General features: G+C 45.0%; 1 protein-coding gene across 2 annotated transcripts in view; it reads right to left on the minus strand.

Moving 5' to 3' along the window:
• Nucleotides 1-21,110, minus strand: part of GPATCH2 (G-patch domain containing 2) — a 657,478-nt gene that overhangs the window by 43,497 nt on the left and 592,871 nt on the right. For both annotated transcript variants that reach the window (XM_078649787.1, XM_078649788.1), the window contains exon 9: nt 19,071-19,159. In XM_078649787.1, the coding sequence (XP_078505913.1) occupies nt 19,071-19,159 (89 nt within the window). The remainder of the gene's footprint in view (nt 1-19,070; nt 19,160-21,110) is intronic.

A 21,110-nucleotide genomic window follows, 5' to 3' on the forward strand; every position in this document is an offset into this window, starting at 1 on the left:
GCAAACAGAGGACAGGGGGTGAATGGCAGTGTCTTGCAGTGCGAGTTGGTGACAAGGGTATTTAGATCTTTAAGCTGCGCTGAGGAGTAGCGTAGTAGAGGGTCTTCAGCACGTGCGTTGGAGGGACCAGGGGGGGGCCCTGGGCACGGTCCGGGCGCGGACGGGTGCAGACGGGCTTGAAGTTTTTATGTCAGGGCAGGTGAGCAGCTAGACTGCTGACCTCAATGCAAACCGGAAGTGGGGAATCACACTTCCTGGAGAGGCGATCTATCCCTCCACAACAAGCTGAATAATCAGTGGTGGAACGGGGATCACGCCTAACAGTCAAGCACAAAGGTAATTTCTTAATCAAATAAACATTTGTGACATGACGCAAAGCAAAAAAGTGATGGTGATGTTAAAAGGTCGCTTCCCCATAGTGTAGGCCACTTCTTCATCGACCCCAAGGGACACTACATTTATCTGTCTCTCCACGACATTGCATGGTTCCCACTCATAATCACCATCTACTATACCCTGGAAGTAGACGCTCCAGAATTTTTTGACATTATAGCCCGCCACTACCACACCTGCAATGATTCCCACATCTGGGCAGGTTATTTTAACCTGGTTCTAAATCCTATCCTAGACTCTAATAATTTTGGGAGGGCAGACAACCCAAACACTGTTTATGCTCTAAAATAATTAATGTCATCAATGGTGGGAGTTGAGGGATAACACCTCCACCTTCTCCTAGATCATGGCCCTCAGTTCACACCCTCCTATTGATCTCTGGCTACTCTCCCATGACACTCTCACCTGGCTGCGTAATATTGGCTAAATGCCAAGAACCCTCTTAGGCCACTCCTCCGTTCTCCTTCAGATCAATATACCAGACCCTTGGGTGTCTTCCAAACCACGGGGCTTCCCTCGGTTGCCCTGCTGGATTCTGTTTTTACGTCAGATATAGCACAAACAATTGAAGAATTCTTTGACTCTAATGTGGGCTTCGTCCCCTCTTTGTTGAGGATTTGGGAGACATTTAAAGAGTATATTTGAGGGATTGACCTTTCTAAACAGTTTGAAGTCCCTAAATCCTTCTGGATGAAACTTCACTCTAGAGGCCCAAATGAGGACCATTCAACAACAATTTGAATCCTCTAGAGATATCACCCTGATGGTAGTTCGCCTGGCTCTTGCGGGCCACTCAACCATGAACGCTGGTCCTACGCTCCCCCACAGGGGCTCCTGCGGTAGTAATGGAGCCCATCTCAAAGGCATTCCATGCCATTTATACTGACCTTTACACACCAAAGCTCTCACGTTCTACTGACTAAACGCAGACCTTTCATGAGGACACCACCTTGACTTGGGTGGAGGGTGGGATGAGGGATCTTTCCTGACGCGGATCACACTACCTAACATTCTTCACAACAGATAGCTTTTCAGGTGGGAAGGTGCCGGGGTCAGTCAGACTGACCATTGAATTTTATTAAGAGTTCAAGGACTTGCTAGCCCCCTGACTCCTGGAGCTCAGTCATTTGGGCCCGGAGGCCCAGACTCTACCCCACAACACCCTAACCTCTTTTATCCTAAAGCAAGGAGAAGACCCCCGGGAGGCCGGCTTCTATCGACCAATTTCTCTAGACCTAGGGAATAAGATCCTAGTCAGTCAGCTCAATCCAATAATGCCCAACCTGGTTAGACTAGATAAGTCTGACTTTACACCTGGCAGGGCCACCTCCAATAATCGTTGGGAATTATTCTCCATGTTTTTGTTTTTTAATAGAGTTTTATATAGCGCGAACTAGACCAGAATCGGGTATCAGAGTGCTTTACATGAGCACCAGTTTCGCTACAGAAGGACACATTAATTTTTGTAAGGCACGGGGAGATTAGGTAATTTGCCGAGAATCACAGGATGTTGAGCGTCGTTGCAGAGACTCAAACCCAGTTTCCCAGCTTTGAGGTCGAATGCTCTAGCTGTAAGGCTACATCCTCTCCCATGTTACATAGACTAAGGCTACACCTGTGTTCCTTGATGCCAGGATAGCCTTTGATTCTCTAGAATGTCTCTTCTTGTTTGAGGTCCTTCGTCAGATGGGCCTTGGGCCTTACTTCCTTGGGATGACAAAACTGCTCTACACAGACCAGACTGCCCAAGTTATGGTCAACTGCCACCTCACAAGACCGCTCGGGATGGGCAGAGGCAAGTAACAGGGCTGCCCTCTTTCGCTGCTGTTAGTTGCTTTAGCCATCAAGCTGCTTGGCTCCAAGCCCCGGGAGAAACACCATCATAAGGCCTATGGTTCCCCACACAGCATTATCTCCCTTTATGCCGATGATGTGTGGCTCTTTGTTACGGATCAAGTAACTAATCTTAACCCCATCATCTGCGACGTCATCCACTTCAGCTACTTTGCCGGCTTACACATTAATTGGAGTAGGTCTGAAATATTTCTGCTCACGGATGCTACCGCCCAAGTTTCTTTGGACTTCCCAGTAATGTGGAGGCTTGACACAGTGTACTGTCTTGGTATACAAATTATGCAGTCTGTGGGATCTATCCTACATAATAATTATGACCCAGGTCTGGAGGGCCTCGTGGCTCACATAGAGCGATGGCTTACTCTTCCGTAATACTTAGCGGGAAGGGTGAGGTTGATTAAGAAGCTAATTCTACCAAGACTTCTGTACTTGATTATAAACATCTCCATATTACCTGGGAGGTAAAGTTTCACCCAACCCCAAAAGCTGCTGACGAGGCTTGCATGAGGAGGGAAGAACCCAAGAGTGATCTGGGAGAAACTCACATGCTTATGACAGAGGCGGTTTTGCAGTCCCGGAATGTTATTTCCCCACAGCCCAGGCACATTATGCCATTTATTGGCTTAGTTTGGAGCTTCCGTCCCACATCTTCCTATCTAGTGTGATCAACTGCACAAGGGCAATCTTGATACTATACTTACTACAAGACAACAATGCCTTGGTAGTTTTATTGCATCGATCCACTGAATGTACTGGCCTATGTGGACACTGGCAGGGAGCCCAGGACTTTTGTTGTTTCACTCTCAAAAATTACCCAATTTGGACAACCCATAACTGCCCCATAAGTCCAAAATATATGTTAGTGATATACTAAGTCAGGTGGGGATCGTTGTGCACCAGCTGTTCTGCAAGTGATAGTTTTTCTCGCTTGAAAAGTTTCAGTCATTGGGAGTGATTAATGCGCTCAACATCTTCTCCTATTTTTGGATCTGCCACACAGCTGCAGTGCAGTGGCCTGACTTCCCCTGTGAGCCACTATTCACACAGCTGTACATATCTTCCTATACCACGGCCTAGGTTTCCCGACTGCACAGAATGACTGAGTGTCTTTTCCCCTCATGAAAATGTATGTATGTATGTATGTATAGATATTCTTATATAGCGCATTTGCTGTCACCCAAACGGGCATCCTGGCGCTTAGACAATCATGACATACAAGGTATTACCAGCATCCAAAAACCTATTGCAACATCCTGGGGAATAAGTGGGTTTTCAAGTTTTTCTTAAAAGAAGGGAGATCTGCCATACCCCTCAGGTCCAAAGGCAGAGAATTCCACAGTTTCGCTGCGGTGAACCTGAAAGCCCGACCTCCCATCCGGGAGCGTCTGATCTTAGGTACTGATACCAGATAGGCTGAGGCTGACCGAAGTGGCCTGCCCGGGGTATACCAGGAGAAGAGATTCTGCAGTGGGAGTGGGCCTTGACCATGAAGAGCCCTGAATACCAAATACAGGGCCTTAAAGTCGCTGCGAGATTGGCAGCCAATGCAAGTCCCTGAGAGCCTCAACAGAGGAGTCCAAACGGCGGCGCGACAGTGCCAGTTTTGCGGCAAAATTCTGCACACGCTGCAGTTTCCCCAGTAAGGTGGCAGGCGCCCCCAGAAGCAGTGCGTTGCAATAGTCGAGACGACTTAAAATAATGCTCCGCACTACCTCTGGCCTGGCATGTGAATGGAGCAAAGGTAGAATCTTACGCAGCGAGCAGAGCAGTGCCATACAAGTGGCTACCATTTTGTTCACCGCTACGTCTAGTTGCAGATTGGAACTGAACATCACACCCAGATTCCGTACTGATTCAACAGAGGAATCAGTCCCTTGGAAATCAGGGGGCCAGAAATCCAATGGGAGAGGCCTAGTGTTACGGTCCATTGAGCAATGTAGCACCTCTGTTTTCATGCTGTTAACTTGCAAGGAGTTGTTACCTAGCCATGCTGCCGTGGTGCTCATGCATTGATGGAAAACCTCCTGGGATACCGCCTTCTTGCCTTCAAACGAGAAGACAAGCTGGGTGTCGTCTGCGTAGTTGGTGACTGTTATGCCGAAAGATGTTATCAACGAGATCAGGGGGCGGAGGTAGAGATTAAATAAGATGGGGCTGATGGAAGACCCCTGTGGTACACCCTGCCCCACCTTCCTGATGTTAGAGTTGAAAGGTGGCAGGGATACCACCTGGTACCTATGATCAAGATATGATACCAGCCACTGTAGGGCCAGCCCAGAAACTCCAACCTCCGCCAACCTCCTGATCAAGATTGCATGGCTAACCGTATCGAACGCGGCCGACATGTCAAGCAGCACTAAAAAGGCCGCTTGACCCTGGTCGGCCCGCATCCGAAGGTCATCAAGAACAGTCACCAAAGCCGACTCCGTCCCGTGTGCTGGCCTGAAGCCAAACTGGACCATATCCAAGCACTCGGTGGACTTGAGAAAGTTGGAGAGATGCCTTGTGGCCAGTTTCTCCAGGATTTTAACTGGAAAAGGCAACAGGGAGATCGGCCTGTAATTAGCTGGGCACGTAGGGTCCAGATTTTCTTTTTTCAGCAGTGGGGAAACAACTGCCAATTTCCAGCAGTCCGGCACTCGTGCGGAACCCAAGGACTGGCAGCAGATCGAAAAAAGTGGGGGGAACAGCTCGGCACGAAACATCTTCCAGGCACACTGGGGCAGACATGGAGACCAATCTGACTGACTAGGTCTCGGTTCATTGCCGTTAACAGATAAAACTTGACTAGTTTAACCATAGACATAGACTCTTTCATTTAAACTTCATTAACCGATCTACTATGCCCCACTTTGCTTGCATCGGATGGACCGAGCCCGGTCCTCAGCATGCTCCTGGTGCTCTATGGATCTCGCTGACTTCCTACACTTGGCGTGGGGTTGCCCCCCGATTCAGGCATTCTGGGTGGACGTAGCTGGCATGATCAGTGACATAATACACTCACAAATCTCCTATGCCCAGCTCCTATGCTCTTTGGTTATGTTGCAGGTATACACCACACCACAAGACTATTAGTAGCCTTACTGTTACTGCTAGCCCAACACAGGGTGGCCCATTCGTGAATGAAGGGCCCACTTCCCAAGCGCTGTGACTGGTTAGAAGATGTCACTTTCTGTAAAACCACGCTGAAACAGGGATATTTGGGTGTGATACAGAGAATAAAAGGTTCAACTTGTGGCTGTTGATGTGGCCTCCACTGTACCTTCTTCGAGCCACACGCCTTCTTCGGACACTGAATGAACCATACCCCTAATGTTTTCTGTAGATCACCCGCTGCACTTTCCTCAAGGTTAGTGTATAAATATTAGGACAGGGTGCTGTACTCCCCCCGTAAGTGTATATGTACACTCCTGTGTCTAGGCTTTCTAGCCAAGATTATAATGGGCTAGCTTTTGTCAACTTCTGTTATTACATCCTTTGCACTGTGATGAATATTTGGTCGATTTCTAAGTAAAGAAACGAACAAAAAAGATTTAAAAATAAACGAAATCCACAAGGTACAACACTGAAAGTTTATTGGGCAAGACTGAATTCTTTAGGATACTGTACAAAATTGAGTTTCTTTTTGGCAGAGGTATGCACCCTGTCCAAGTAGGGTAAGCTAGGAACACACTAAAAGATATCCTGTGCTCACCCTCTGGTAGCTTGTTACAGAATAGACATGCTTATCTAATGAGGCAATGTGTAAAGTATTTGTGCAACATACAGACACACAGTAACACAATGAATACACCACAAAAATACTCCACACAGGGTTAGAAAAAATAGATAATAATTCTATGAGTAAAACAAGACAAAAACGACAAAAACCCAACAAGTAGAACCGTAGTTATGAATTTTTAAAGATTAAACCAAAATATAGTGCTTAGAGTCATAAAGCATTAACTGGGGACATCTGGTCACGCTAGACCAGGGCAAACTGCGATGGAGGGCAGGCTGCCTACAGGACTCACGCATGTCCACTGAAAAGGTACCTTGGGTGGATGACATGTCAAGGACGAAATGAGAGGAGCAGAGGAGACAATACGTTGTCGTTGATCCTGGGGATGCAGGCGATGCGTGGGTTTCGATCTGCACAGTCAGTAAATGCCTCGTCGACAAACCCCTTTGTGATGCAGGCAATGCTACATCGTCGAGCCCCGCAGTCTGTTGAAGCGGTGTCGTCTGGCAGCAGCAGTGTCAAAGGGCAATGTGCCAGTTACGATCGGAGCAAAGCCGATGTGTGGCTTCTGCTGGTTCAGCACAGAAACAACCACTACCAAGGGTCCAGGACTGGATTGGCACCACCACTTGGCAAGGTATGACTCTCAGATGGCCGAGTCCAGGTGCTGATGCATGGTTGGAGGGAAGTCTTTGATGGCCCTCAGACTTCAGAATAGGGGGCAAGTCTGCAAGCCCATGGAGTACCTCTGGGTTCCAGTGAGATGGCTTCAGTTGTTTTCCTCAGCAGAGCAGAGGTTAGCAAGCATCCGGCAACAGAAGGCACATCAGAGCAGAAAAGCCATTCTTCCAGAGCTGCAGTCCAGCAGAGTTGCGGTCCTTGTAGCAGCACAACAGTCCTTCTTCCTGGCAGAGTTCTTCACAGGTCCAGTAGTGTACTGTCTTGGTAGTGTCAGAGACCCAGTACTTATACCCAGTTGTCCCTTTGAAGTGGGGTTGACGTCAAAGGAGGGTCTTTGAAGTACAGATAGGTCCTTTCTTCCCAGCCCTGGCTCCATATTATCAGTAGGAGTTAATCAGCACTTTGTGTGGGAAACAGGACACTGCCTATTCTGGTGTAAGTGTCTCAGGAAAAGCCATCAGAATACAAATGAGTACGCAGACACACCTAACCTTCCTGAGTTTGTGGCTGTCTAGAGGGGATGCACAAAGTGTAGCTGCCACCCACCCCAGACATATATTGGAGACAGGCTACAGGCACACATAGCAGTAAGAGCAGGGAAATGTACACTTTCTAAAAGTGGCATTTCTAAAAAAGTAATGTTAAATCCAACTTTTCCAGTAAAGAGGATTTATCAATACCATTCCAAAGATATAAAACAGGAAGCTGCTACTCCTTTCTAATCAGGAATTACAGCCTAAAAGTGTAGTAAGGAATTCCCAATATTAACCTATGAGAGGAAAAGGCCTCACAGTAGTGAAAAACAAATTTGGGTGTTTGTCACTACCAGGACATGCAAAACTTAAACGTACATGTCCTACCTTTTTTCTTACACAGCACCCTGCCCTATGGGCTACCTAGGTACTACCTTAGGAGTGAATTGTGTATAATAAAAGGGGAGTTTAAGGCTTGGCAAGTTGTTTTAAATGCCTACTCGAAGTGGCAGTAAACTGTACACACAGGCCCTGCAATGGGAGGTCTGAGAAAGGTTTGAAAGGCTTCATGTGTGTGTGGCGCAATTGGTGCTGCTGGCCCACTGGTAGCATTTAGGTAACAGGCCAGGGTTATATGGTATACCACTTTACAAGGGACCCTCAAGTAAACTAAATATGTCAATTGTGTATACTGTTCCCATGCTTAGGGGAGAAGCACAAGCACTTTAGCATTGGCCAGCAATGGTAAAGTGCTCAGAGTTCTAAGGCCTACAAAAAGAATCAGCAAAACGAGGAGGTAAGCAGGCAAGTTTGAGGGAAGAACACCCTCAGGATGACTGATCTAACAGACACCTTTTAAATGGCAATGACATTTTGATAGTATACAAGATTAATGATGTGATTCTATTGGCCAAAACAAACACTCAGTCTTCTTTTTGGCTCTTACAAGCTCACCAAGGGAAACTCTATCTAGTGAACCTTATGTGCGCACATATTCATTGTGTTTCTTTTATCAATGCAAAGGAGGATGATGGTCTTTTCTCTCTTTGAAACTCATTTTACCCTCTTTTGCTCTATTTCCAATCATGCCAAATATTATTTGGGTTGTGAACCCCAATGTGCCCCAATATAGGCCTAGGTAGTTACACAAACTTTTACCTATATAGGTCCGACCATTGTTTCATATAACGGTTTTGGTGCTGACCTTTTACCTAGTTAGGTGCTGCATAAATGTTGTGTGGTTTTCTCAGAAAACTACCCAAATTTATAATGCATGAGGATTCTCAGTATCACAGCAGGATTACCATCTTCTGCATAATAACTCTGTATAAGGGTCATTACTGTTGTCATGCTTGGCCAACATGCCCTCACTACCATGATACATCTAGGTAGAACCCCTGAGGTTACCTTTTGGGTATATAATCACCATATCTTTGCTGGGCAAACCAGAGGAGCAAGACTTCCATGCTGAGACGAGACGCTGAGGTCCCTGCAAGCAGATACTCCAGCACGCAGTGGTCTGACATCCCTCGCGGGGTGTTCAACTCGAGACCAAGACAAGGTCCTACGCTCTCTCACATCAGGTAATGGGGTTGGCTCTTCCATAGGGGAATTCTTGGCTATACACCTACATACATGCTAGGTACACTTAGGTACGTCTAGTTAGGGTTGCATTGTAGGAGTACGCATTACTACTGTCATGAATTTATATGTCTGCATATATTCACTGTTTTAGCACTATGGTAGAGTTCTACCTTTTATTTACTCTTTTCGTGCTAGTATTTGTGTATATATGTATGTTTCTGTCTCATGGTTGTTGCAGAACACATATTTTACAATAGAATCTTTCGGTTTCAATAAATACTTACTGAAAACTTCCCCATCGTTTATTCTGTATATCTCTCTGATACAAAGTGAGCACGAGTGTTTGAGCGAAAAGTGCTGTACTGTTTCCACGATCCCTAAGGGGACAGGGTTGTCATGTTCGACAGTTGCCAGAAGCTATTCGCTCCTTGGTTAGGTTGTGGGGCTTATAGTGGCACTGTGAATTAGCTGGTGTACAGGTGAACATATCCTGTGGGGGTGTCTGGAATCAGTCTGGACACCAATCCCTTAGTTTATGTTGTCTAAACAAGCAGATCCTATATAGATGTATAGGAACTACCCAACACTAGAGCAACCTCATTGCTAATGATTTAAACAAAGAAAACTCTAGTGTTTCAGCAATGTAAAATGAATGAAAACAGGCTAACATTTCAGATTTTTTTTTAGGCATCTGTAAAGAAATTAAATTGTGATGTTGATAACATTAGTTGTGAAACACAGAGTACAAACTCCATAGTACTTACAAACCAACATTAGGGGTAGGCAAAACTTGTGGTTAGAATAATAGATCTATGTACAAGAAGACAGATTTTGTTTAAATTAGTACACTGCATGAACCATGCCACAGATGCCGAAATATTTGTTTCGGCTATGGAGGGAAGCAATGTCACCTCTCCCTTTCTACAATGTTAACAATATTAAACTGGCCCTAGTGAATACTGATTTACACAGTTCTCCAGGAAACAATGTTGCCTTTCCTTGTTGTCTGAGCTTCCTTTGAAACAGTAAAGCTTGTTTCATCCACAGTCACACAATAAAATTCCAAATAAATGCATCAATATTTTTCCAGTGTTGCAATTTCGAAATGCAACATAGCTATTACAGCTTTATTTAAAGTTCTACTTTGTCTTAAACTTTCCTGCATGAACCATTTCTTATTGTTGCAAGAGAGAATATATACCCTTTTCTATTCAACAAACATCCGGGCTGATTGCGATTTTGACTCAAGGCATAGAACAAGTTACAGACGTAGAAATCAATACCAAGCTCTATCAATATTCATTTTATTTACTCAACACAAAGTATACAGGTTAAAGAGTAATAAATAAGCTCGCTTTCTGAAATAAATTGGGTCTTCTTGTCACAATTAATAAATGTTCACGTGATAACACCACCAGTTGTGATTCTGAGATTGTGTCTGAAGCCTCGCCCTGTAGCAGCTGTTTTATTGGCCATGGGGAGATGTGGAAATGCTTAAGGAGAAAAGTTATGGCTTGCAGATACATTTCAGTTGTTTTTAATCACAATTCTGGCCTTATTTATAATACTGGTATATATCGGACTCAGATGCTCTGTATAAACTTGTTATCTCTGATGTGAAACTGTACTGTTGTAAAGAACTTTGATACCTTCGGGTCTAGCGAGTGCCATTTAAAACTCTCAAATAAAACATTAAATAATTTCTGATGCCGAGTGAGCTACCACTAGAAAAAAAGTACAGCCTGCAATTTTGGAGCAGGTTACCAAATTAGATAGTATCCCTGCCCTATCTGACAGCCCAGGATTTTACTACCGTAGTTCACAGATAGCAGCACTCTTCTCTGTGATCCGCATAAAGAAAAATGCCCCAAGACCCTAGGTATGTTAACTGGCATGTATCCTTCATTACCCAGACAGTAAAACACTTCAGCTCAGTTTCTGAACCTATATTTTTGGAGAGCTTTGAAAATCTGATTCATTCCATCAGCATTAGTAGATAAGACAGACCGAAAGGAATTGATAAGTGCCCCTATTCTCACACTGCTCTGCAACACATCATTCTTATAGGCAGCTATCAATTCACCGCCATGCGTCAATCACAAATTGGAAGATGACACTCCTCAGCCAACAAGAACAAAATACAACCCGGATGTGGCCAAAGGGCTAGAGCAGTGGACCTCGAAGATTGGGAACGGGGTTCGAGTCTCGGCAGGGATACTCAACATCCTGTGATTCTGGGCAAATCACTTAATCTCCCCATGCATAACAAAAATGAATGTGTCCTCGTGTAACTCAATTGGTGCTCATGTAAAGTTCTCTGATACCTTCGGGTCGAGTTCATGCTTTATGAAACTAAACAAAAAACACCTTGCCAAATCACCCTTCAAAATGTCACGAGCAATCTGATTCTAATTGAAGAGCTTTGTGGCCGCATCAATAAAAGCACAATATAAATGCAACAATATAAAATATATAAACGGGACGTTTACTTTTAGTGCAAACAAGTATGACTAGTAAAATCAGAAACAAGATGTTTTGGAGAGCCCAGTGAACGTTTAATATACATGAGTTTATCTTTCCCAATGAATACTTATTTTTTTAATACATGATGCAATAAATAGCAGCACTGCACCAACTTGTTGAACAGAGGTTCCACATATAGCACTTGTGACATCATACGAACATGGGAATAGTTGGGAAAATTTACAAAGAGAAAGAAACAGTGTGTTCACAAAGAAAATGATACACAGGGACATGGTTAAGTGACCAAAAAAACAGGTAAATAGCTTCATAGCCCAAGCTAAAGATAATTTGTTGCAGTTCAAGATCTCATTCCCAAGACTGTGTTTGGACCCAAATTAAATTTCAAAGTGCAAGATTTTGAATTTCTTGGTGTAAACTGGATTTTTACATCCACAAATTTCCAACAGCAGAAAATTCATCAGTATGGTGCATTTTTCCACTGTTGGAATTTAAGGAAAAGGTAGAAAATGGATATTCCCAAAGTCATAACTGTGTGGGAACTCGCAAACAGTCCATCTAATGCCACAAATGGCATCTGTAAATCAGTAGAAAGAACAGTAACCCGTCCCACAAGCCCAATGCAAACACATACTGGATGGGGACACAGGGGAAAGGACACTTTTACAAAGGAAAATGTTTTTTTTCTGTGTAGAAAAAGAAAATTAGAGTTAAAGTCAATTTGCTACTTGAAAATCCCCAAAATTAGACAGATATTTAATTGGTGTGCAATCCATTAGTTTGAGGTTAGGATTAGGCATTGACATCTACTAGTTTGTAGATTTTCAAGCATATCTGAGGTATATTTTCAAACCTCAAAAAGGAGTAACATTCTAAAATTGATAAGATTTCTAGGTTTTTTCTTGTTAAATACATAAGCATAAATAAATCTAGGAGGAAAACAGACATGTTCTTGACTTACGCAAATCGGTGGCACCTATCATGCATATATATATTTTGTTTCATGTGTATATAATCTTAAACGGTTTCATGTGGAATCTGTTACACATCTGTGGTAAAAGCCTAAGGAGGCTCAAACAATAAATCAGGCAGGATTTGTTGAGCACAGCTATTCACCCCTGAGGGTATCCAGGCAGTAAAATCTCGCTGGTCTCAGTCAAAAAAACAGGTCTTGAATCCCCTTCTGAATCCGCACGAGAGGGCGATGTGAGCTGGTAGAGAGACAGGTTGTTCCAGGACTTGGCGGTAAGGTAGGAGAAGAAACTACCTCTACTGTAACTTTGGCAAAAGCGGGGAGTGTGTGTGAGGAAGGGGGAGAGAGAAGGTGTCTAGTGGGTAGGTAGAAGTTCAGGGGGTGATTGATGTATGCTGGTCCTTGGTCATAGAGGACCTTGTTGACGCGTGTAAGCATCTTAAACTGGGATGTCTTCTGGATGGGGAGTCAGTGGAGTTTCTTGAGATGGGGGGTGATGTGGGTCCGTCTGGGGAGGATGAGCCACTGAGTTCTGTATAGTCTGGAGTCTCTCAAGGAGTTCAGTGGTGATTCCGTCGTAGAGCATGTTTCTGTAATTCAACTGGCTGGTGATGAGGATTGAGTGACAGTTTTTCTGGTGTTGACAGGGATCCATCGGAAGATTTTTCAGATGGTGTGGAAGCAGGTGGAAGAGACTGTGTTGATCTGGCGCTGCATAGTGAGTTTGCTGTCTAGATGAGTCCGATTTTGCACATGTGGTCAGACTGTGTGGGTCTGATTTCAGGGGTCCACCAGGTGTCATCCTACGGGGAGGTGATTTTCCAGACTATTAGCACTTTGGTCTTGTCTGTGTTGAGCTTCCGGCAGTTGGTCCTCATCCAGTCAGCAGCGCTCGTCATGGCATTGTGGAAGTTTGTCCTGGTGGTGGATGGGTTTTCCATGAGTGAAAGGAAGAGCTGGCTGTCCATAAATGATATGATGTTGAGTTAGTGGGTTCTGACGATATCAGCCAGGGGTATCACGTAGGTGTTGAACAGGGAGTGGCTGACGGATGAGCCTTGGGGGACACTGTAGATAACGCTCTTGGGATTCAAGGTAAAAGGTGGTAGGTGGAATCTCTGGTTTTGTCCTATGAGGAAAGATTTGATCCATTTGAGGGTGTCTCACTGTGTGCTGATGTGGTGGAGTCTTCTGATGAGGGTGTGGTGGGATATGATATTGAACGCAGCTGGGAGCTCGAGGAGGGTCAGGGCCACTATTCACCCCATTCGAGGAGGGTATTGATGTTGTCGATGGAAGCGATCAGGGCGGTATTGGTGCTATGGTTGGTGTGGAAGCCGGATGGGAGGATTGAAGCAGGTTGTTTCTTTCTAGGAGGTCTGTGAGCTGGTTGTTGATGGCCTTCTCGAGGACTTTAGCATGGAACGGGAGCAGTAAGATGGGGTGGTAGTTTTTGAGTTTGCTGGGTCGGCTGAGGGTTTCTTCAGGAGGGGTCTGACTTCTGCGTGTTTCCACCTGTCGGGGAAGGCCGTTATGGTGATGGATGTGTTGGGAATGGTGGTGAGTTCACCCCTGATTTCTTTGTTTCCAAATTTGAAGAAGTGGGAGGGAGGCAGGGGTCCATAGGTGCTCCAGAGTAGATGGAGGTCATGATAGCGGTGGTGTACTGTGTGGTGAGTAGAGTCCATGTGGTGAGTGGGTGGTGTCTGTTGCTGGGAGGAGGTTGTCGAATTTGGTGGGTTGTGGTTTGCAGTTGCTGTAGATGGTGGATATCTTGTTGTGGAAGTAGTGCGCCAGTGTGTCACAGAGTTCCATGGTAGGGTGGATCGTGTTCTCTGTAGCCAACGGACTGGAGAATCTCTGACGATGCAGAAGAGTTCCTTACTGTGGTTGGCGCCTGCTTCGATGCGGTCTGTCAGAGAGTCCCATCCCGTGCCCTTGAGGCGTTGGTGGTATTTGTTGAGGACGGCTTGTGCGCCATCATCTTTCTAGTTGCTTGCAGTTGCATTTAACTGTCCTGAGTTCTGGTGTACACCAACTGGTTTGTTTATTGGACCCGCAGGATTTGGCTGTCTTCATGGGGGGCGACTCTGTCGGCGCAGTTAGTGATCCTGGCGGGGAAGTTGTGGACGGCCTGTTCCAGGTTGGGTAAAGTGTTGGGCTGGGTGGTGTTGAGAGCACCTTTCGATTGGGTCTTGGTTACTTGGTTTCAGAGGCAGTAGGAGCAGCTCGGGGACAGGGTGGATGTGCCCGGGGAACCTGTGATGGTTAAATGGATGATGGCGTGGTTGGTCCAGGTGAGTTTGTTGACATGGCTGTACTTGACTTTGTCACAGGCTGTGAAGATTGGGTCCAGTGGTTGTCCTGCGCTGAGTGTGGGTTTGTGACCAGTTGGGTGAGGCCAATGTTGCTCATGTTTTCCAGGAGGCTGGTGGAGTTGGCGTCTTTGGGGTCATCAAGGTGGAAGTTGATGTCGCCTAGGAAGATCTAATGCTTGGAGTCAATAGCTATATGGGCCATGATTTCAACAATGGCATTGCAGAAGCCAGGGCATGGTCGTGGGGGTCTGTAGGCAAGGGTGCCTCTGATGGTCATTCTGGGTGTTCCATGACCAGTGTTTTGTCATTATCGGTGGCAGTGCAGCAGAGAGTTTTATTGTGGATGATGGTGATTCCTCCACCGTGCTTGTTGGAGCGGTCCCTGAGCGTAATCTTGTAGCAGTCGTGTTTTGCAGTGGCGATGTCGAGGGTTGAGAAAGGTCTCAGTGATGAAGATCACGTCGGTAGTGAGGTCAGTGATGGTGTCCCAGATTTCAGTGGCGTGTTTTCAGAGCAACCGGGCATTGAGCAGGATGCACGGAAGCAGTTCCTGGGTTTTTGTGGTTGGCACGGTGGGTGAGGAGAAGGTTCTTGAGCAGGTGGGAGGTTCTGAGTTGCAAGTGAAGTGGCAGGGGCAGCAGGCAAAGGGTCCTTCCGTTGATCAGGGAGAAGTGAAGCAGCAGTTGTTCTTGAGGCCTCTGGGGTCCAGGGCCAGGAGCTATGCAGTGAAGTATCAGCCCATGGCCAGAGGTACAGGGTTCCTGGCACAGGGCATGGTCTAGGAGCAGATGGTTGCAGATTAGCACGCCTGAAGTGCTTCTGCAGCCTCCATTAAGTAGGTCCTTAAGGAGGTAGGACGTTTTTATGGATATCTGCTTTGAAAATGGTTTTTAAAGCACAACTTATGGAACGGGGTATATGAAGCCATATAGCTCCATTAATAGAATATGTACAAAGATTTCCATGTGGCAGGAATGCGCGTGTCTATACATGAAAAGTAATCCAAGAAATTAAGTGCAACTTCCTAAAAGTAGAAAGAGTCTTGATTGAAAGTGATGGAACATGTTTCAACATCAGCTTATAACTGAGCAACACACATATGATTAACTACCTAGGAATTGGCTGACTACACATAGTAGTCCTCATTCTATGAGCAGAGTATTTCACAAAAAGGTTGGAGTCTGACTCAGGTAAGCTGGGCCTCGACCCCTGTGCGCCAGGGTGAGTGCCTTGAATTCTATGCGCCTGATGACGGACAAACAATGAAGGTTTCTCAGGTGGGGAGTGATGGAGTGGCGATAAGGTACCTTGCACATCAATCTGGCTGCTGTGTTCTGAATCATTTGCAGTCTGCGGGTCAGATAAGAGAGGAGTCCCAGATAGAGACCGTTAGCGTAGTCCAAGTGAGATGTAATTAGGGCGTGGACTACCGTCCTTCTGCAGTCCAATGGGAGGAAGTGGAGGAATTTCCTCAGAGTTCATAGCTTCCCAAAACAGGAGGAGGAGACTTGCCTAATCTGAGATTTACAAGAGAGCTCATTATCAAATTTGATCCCCAAGTTTCTCACCGAGTCTACTGGCTCAGGAGGCGGATTCAGTTCTTGTGGCCACCAGAGCACAGTGGGTGGCGGGCATTCTGGTTGAAGAAAAGCACCTCGGTTTTATCCGAGTTCAGCTTGAGACAATTTTGGGTCATCCAAGCCGAGATGTTACTCAGACACCTTTTAAAGTTGGCAAATGCAGCCTCTGACTGTTCCTTAAAGGCGAACACCAGTTGGGTGGCGTCCTTGTAGGAGATCATCTTCACCTCGCAGGATTCGACCTGTGCTGCGAGCGGTGAGAGGTAGGCATTGAAAAGGAGAGGACTCAATGCGGATCCCTGGAGAACCCCACATACCAGCGATTTCTGAGAAGAGATGAAGAGACAGAGAAAGACTTGTGACCGGTTCTCCAGGAAGGACCGGATCCAGGACAGGGCCGGCCCTGAATTCCCAGGAACTTTAATCTCTCCAGGAAAATCGAGTGGGCCACCATGTCGAAGGCCGTGGGCAGGTCCTGTAGCACAAGCATAGCTGCGCTGCCCTGATCGATAGTCGCGCTAACACTCTCTGACACTTCTAGGAAGGCTGTTTCCGGGCTATGGCCTGCTCTAAAGCTAGATTGGGAGTCATGGAATCTATTTTTAGGTTCCAGAAATTCCGAAAGTTGACTCTGGACTAACTGTTCAAAAATTTTCGCCAGTGCCGGCAGAAGAGAGATTGGTCTGAAGTTTTTCTATTCTGTAGGGTCAGCATCTGGTTTCTTGAGGATTGGCAGTAGAAAAGCTTGTTTCCATACTGTTGGGAAGATGCCCGAACTCAGAGAGGAGTTCCAAATCTCAGGGGGGCATTAAAGCATGGGGCCAGGAGTTTAAAAAATTGGGCAGGGATCACCCAGCGAGCCAGATTTACATACTAATAATATTTTTAAGGAAGCATTGAGAGAAAGAGGATGGAAATTGGTCAGCGCCTCAATGTTGTCCGAAGGAGCATTGTGCCCGGATGGAGTAAGGTTGGAAGGTAAAGTGCATACATAGATTGAATTGTGTCCTGGAAAAAATCAGAAAATCCAACACAGAGGGAGGAGGTAGGAAGTAGTGTCCCTCATGGTGCTGCACTTGAGTTTGTGGAAGGTTTTAGGGCCTGTCTGTAGGCAAGCTTGGCTGCGGGGTTGTGATTGGCTTTTATGAGCTTGGAGCTCAGGGGAAAACCACGGGGTTGATGGTCTCTTCCTGGTGGAGTTGAAATCACATAATATATCCAAGCATTCCCTCTGTCCAATACCCCAGTGGCAGCCAACCCTCACTGTGCTTGGCCTTCAGCCATGTGCAGCAGGGGTTGATCACAATACATGCCCTTTGGTCAGGCCCTGCGAACAATCCACAACAGTCTGCCAACACCAGTTGCCATAAGCCTTCAGGTAGGTACAACATTGGTTGACCACAGAGCATAGCCTTCAGTCAGGCCCTTCATCCAACCCAGTGTAGCCAGTCAACCACCGCTGTAAAGAGGGTAAGCCAAGTCCAGCTGTAGTGCACCAAATCTTTTTTTCCATGAGCCACAAACTCTGTGCTGGATTTTTGAATCCTGACATGCCAGGAAAGGCCCAGGTCCCAGGAAGGGTTTAGGATTTACAAATTCTGTGCTGAATTAGTGAATCCTAGATAATAAGAAAGTTTAATTAAGGCTCAACTAAGGATAGCTAAAGGTGAATGGTGACTTCAACACAAAACTTCAAAAGACTAGAAATGAAAACATCAATATAGTATGCTAATCCTAAATATGAGTTTCTTTTTTTTTTATAAAAGGTAAAAAATGCATACTTAGACAAGGCAGACAGAGGTGGGGAAAATGATCATTCCAGCTCTCCTTCCTTGGGCAGGGCTGGAAGAGGTGCAGGGCAATTAACTACAGCAATTTTGTGAAAGTGGCATAGCCCAGCACTTTTAATACATTTGTATCTTTTTCGAGCCCCCCGAGTTGAGGAACACTGGGAGACATCTAAATATTTTTTTACTGATTCAAAGAGAGGGAGAGTCCAAGAGATCTATGGGGGACATTGCAGACCTATAGAAAAATATCATCCACTTCCTTGGTACTGCGAAAGGCCAGGGAGGGAATTCCTCCCCTCCTACAGCTACCTCAAGGGTAACAAACTCAAATTGCTTAAATAGAATGCATTGGACCTCTCAAAGCCCTTAAATAGGACTGGGGTGGGAGGGAGCGGGAGACAATAGGGAATTCAGACCTAAGTGGTTTTCAAGTTTGAAGCGAAGTGATGTGATCCACAAAATGTTGACCATGGCGTCTTCCTAAAAGTCCTGAACCCTCAGGGTATATTACTATTCCCATGCCCGCTGCACAGTACAGACCGGCATCCCCAGGATTGGGCAGGTTTTCCAAAATGTTAGCAAGGCCTGGACCGAAAATTTAATGGGTGGCTCCATCGGTTTCTTATCAGGTGCTGTAAGCACCTGTTTCTAAATACTAAAGTAAATGTACTTCAGCGAAAGTGTAAACGTGGCACCTGCACAGGTATGTTTACATAGGCAATCTCATCTATTGAAAAAGGTTCATTTTTACTTTCACAGAAAAAATATCTATAAACACATTTTCCTGGGGAAGCACGAGGCCCCCTTGTGATGGCACTGGTAATGACACTGCCTCTCAGCGGCTTCAAGCAACAAAGGAGAGTTCAGACTCAAGTTAGTGGCTCATCAGGGTGTTGCTTCATATCTGCCTTCATTTTAGCTCCCCTTCCCTGCACACAGAGGTCTGAGTTTATCACTAGATATTGGATAATTACTGCACAATGAAAAGTCATATCACATCAACTCTATAAAGGTTTGTCACTGCCAATAAAATGGCTGGAAATAATATTCTAAGAAAATTTGCCGCTGTCAATAATTTGGAAGTATATTATTTTTTCTTTAAATAACAGCATACCCACAATAATGTTTCGGTGATGCACGGGTTTCGTGTAGAAAGGCATAGGCTGCGTGGAGTAACAATGCATTGCATTGCAAAGCAAGACATTTGTGTCAAGGGAGTTACCTGCTGGCACTGGTCCCGGCAGCGGGGCAGCCTTCCTTCTCCGTTTGATGTCTCCCATACACAGGGATCCTAAGTGAAGGCTTGTTTGTCTGTAAGTAATTATTAGAGAAATCTATTAACAAAGGGGGGAAATGCCACATAAATACAGAGCTTGTATAATCAGGGTCTAAATCAAAACACTCCCTGCGAAGCTGGCGCTGCATAATAAAACCACCAATCCTGTTTATATCGAAACTTAATTATATTTGTTGACAAGCGCTCAGCAGCTAAACGCAGCATCATAAATTGTTAGGGGGGGTTGAATAATATAATAGGAATGTTTTTTAATTTTCAAAACTGGCAATGTTTCTTACCCAACATAAAATCAAACAGGGTGGCTGGTGACAGGAAGATTGCGAAGATTAATTATATAAAGAGATCACAGTATTGTTGCTGGCTTATCAATCGGTTAGCAACGCCTCTCTGTCAGAACGGCATTTAATATAAGAGCCTCGTTCGCGAAGGCTGAAGCGGAAAGTTCTGAAAAAGTAAACCTGTGGCTAATACATTTTCATTCCTTCTCGCCCATCCAATTCCAATCCAAGATGGCGGCCGGTATCACTGCAGTTATTAACTATAATTAATACCTGTTAGGATGTTTGAGCAGACGACACTAATGGGATGTTTCCTTCCGAGACCTACTTTTAACAATTAAGAGTTGATTCTTGGCTGGCTCCGTCCTAAGACACCAGACATGCAACCTCAGCGAGTGGCAACTTTCCAGCTCTTAATAGGCTGAAGTATTGCAGCTGATGTCATGCCAGGCTGTTCCAAAAAGTTAGAAATCATGAGCTGAGTATGTGAGAGAAATGCACTAATGAGATAGAACGGCAGTGTTGCCATGGTAGGAAGGAACTTCCTTAACGTGACACTGAGAATTACAATGAGGCGCTGAGGACTCAATTCAGAAAGTCATGAAAACAAGAGTGCAGTAGATACAAACTTCACACACCGCATAGAGCATGTGCCACCCGGGCAAATGTGGGGGTAACTTAGGTCCTAGATTAATACACCACCACTAAACCAAACACTTATAAGGGTGAGACAACGTAACGCGAATTCTAAACAGCTTAAACAAATGCACACTGGGTTTCAGATATGTATATGTTGGTTGGCAAGTAATCTGTGCCTGCAGAATGCTTTCACAGAACATTGTCTTATATCCAAAGCTCTGACTATGGCATCTTTATTTGGTATTTACCTTTTGGCATAGGAATATCATGCAGGGTGCTATTTTTCCAGAAATGGATTACCTGGCACAAAGTAGCATGATAAATGGGGATTTCCCTAGCTTTAGCAGAGAGTAACTCCAAGATTTAATTAGGTACAAAGAGACGAGTTTAACATGGAAATTCACTTTATTTTTGTCACCAAGCCACAATAAGGAAGAACGATAAAGAAGAAATAAGGACATTGTGACTTCATTACATCATGGTGTATAAGATCAAAGCAACCAACAAGGAACCTCTATAGTCTGTGGTGTCAGCCAAGATATCCAATCAAGACTGCAATCACAAACACCACACGTTAGCCACCTGCAGAGCAAAGCATGCACATGCATTCGATATAGGAACACCATGCAACAGAAACCCAGCCCATGTATATGAAGGAAACAATCCAAAGTAACTAATGTGTGAAAAGTGAAACATTCAACTAACAGGAAACAACTGCAAACAGAACTGTTTCAGAACAGCAAGACAAAACATTTGCGATGTCATCAATGATGTAATTTAACATGTCATGAGTGATGTCCTATGTAAAGTCATAAGCAGTTTTTGATGGGGCACAAGAGATGGATAGTTTGCATAACTCTAACGGACACATTTCAGTGCTTTTTCAGTTTTATTTTATAACCTGCACTTTTACTGAGCATATTTCAGAGTTCTTTTTATATGTACGTTAAGGTCTTATACCCAAACCTAACCATAAGCTCACTTATACATTTATTTTTTTCAATGCATTTCTGGGGATTTATGATCATATACCACACCACCATACTCA

Source organism: Lissotriton helveticus, chromosome 6 (genome assembly GCF_964261635.1).
Source record: "Lissotriton helveticus chromosome 6, aLisHel1.1, whole genome shotgun sequence".
NCBI lineage: Eukaryota > Metazoa > Chordata > Amphibia > Caudata > Salamandridae > Lissotriton > Lissotriton helveticus.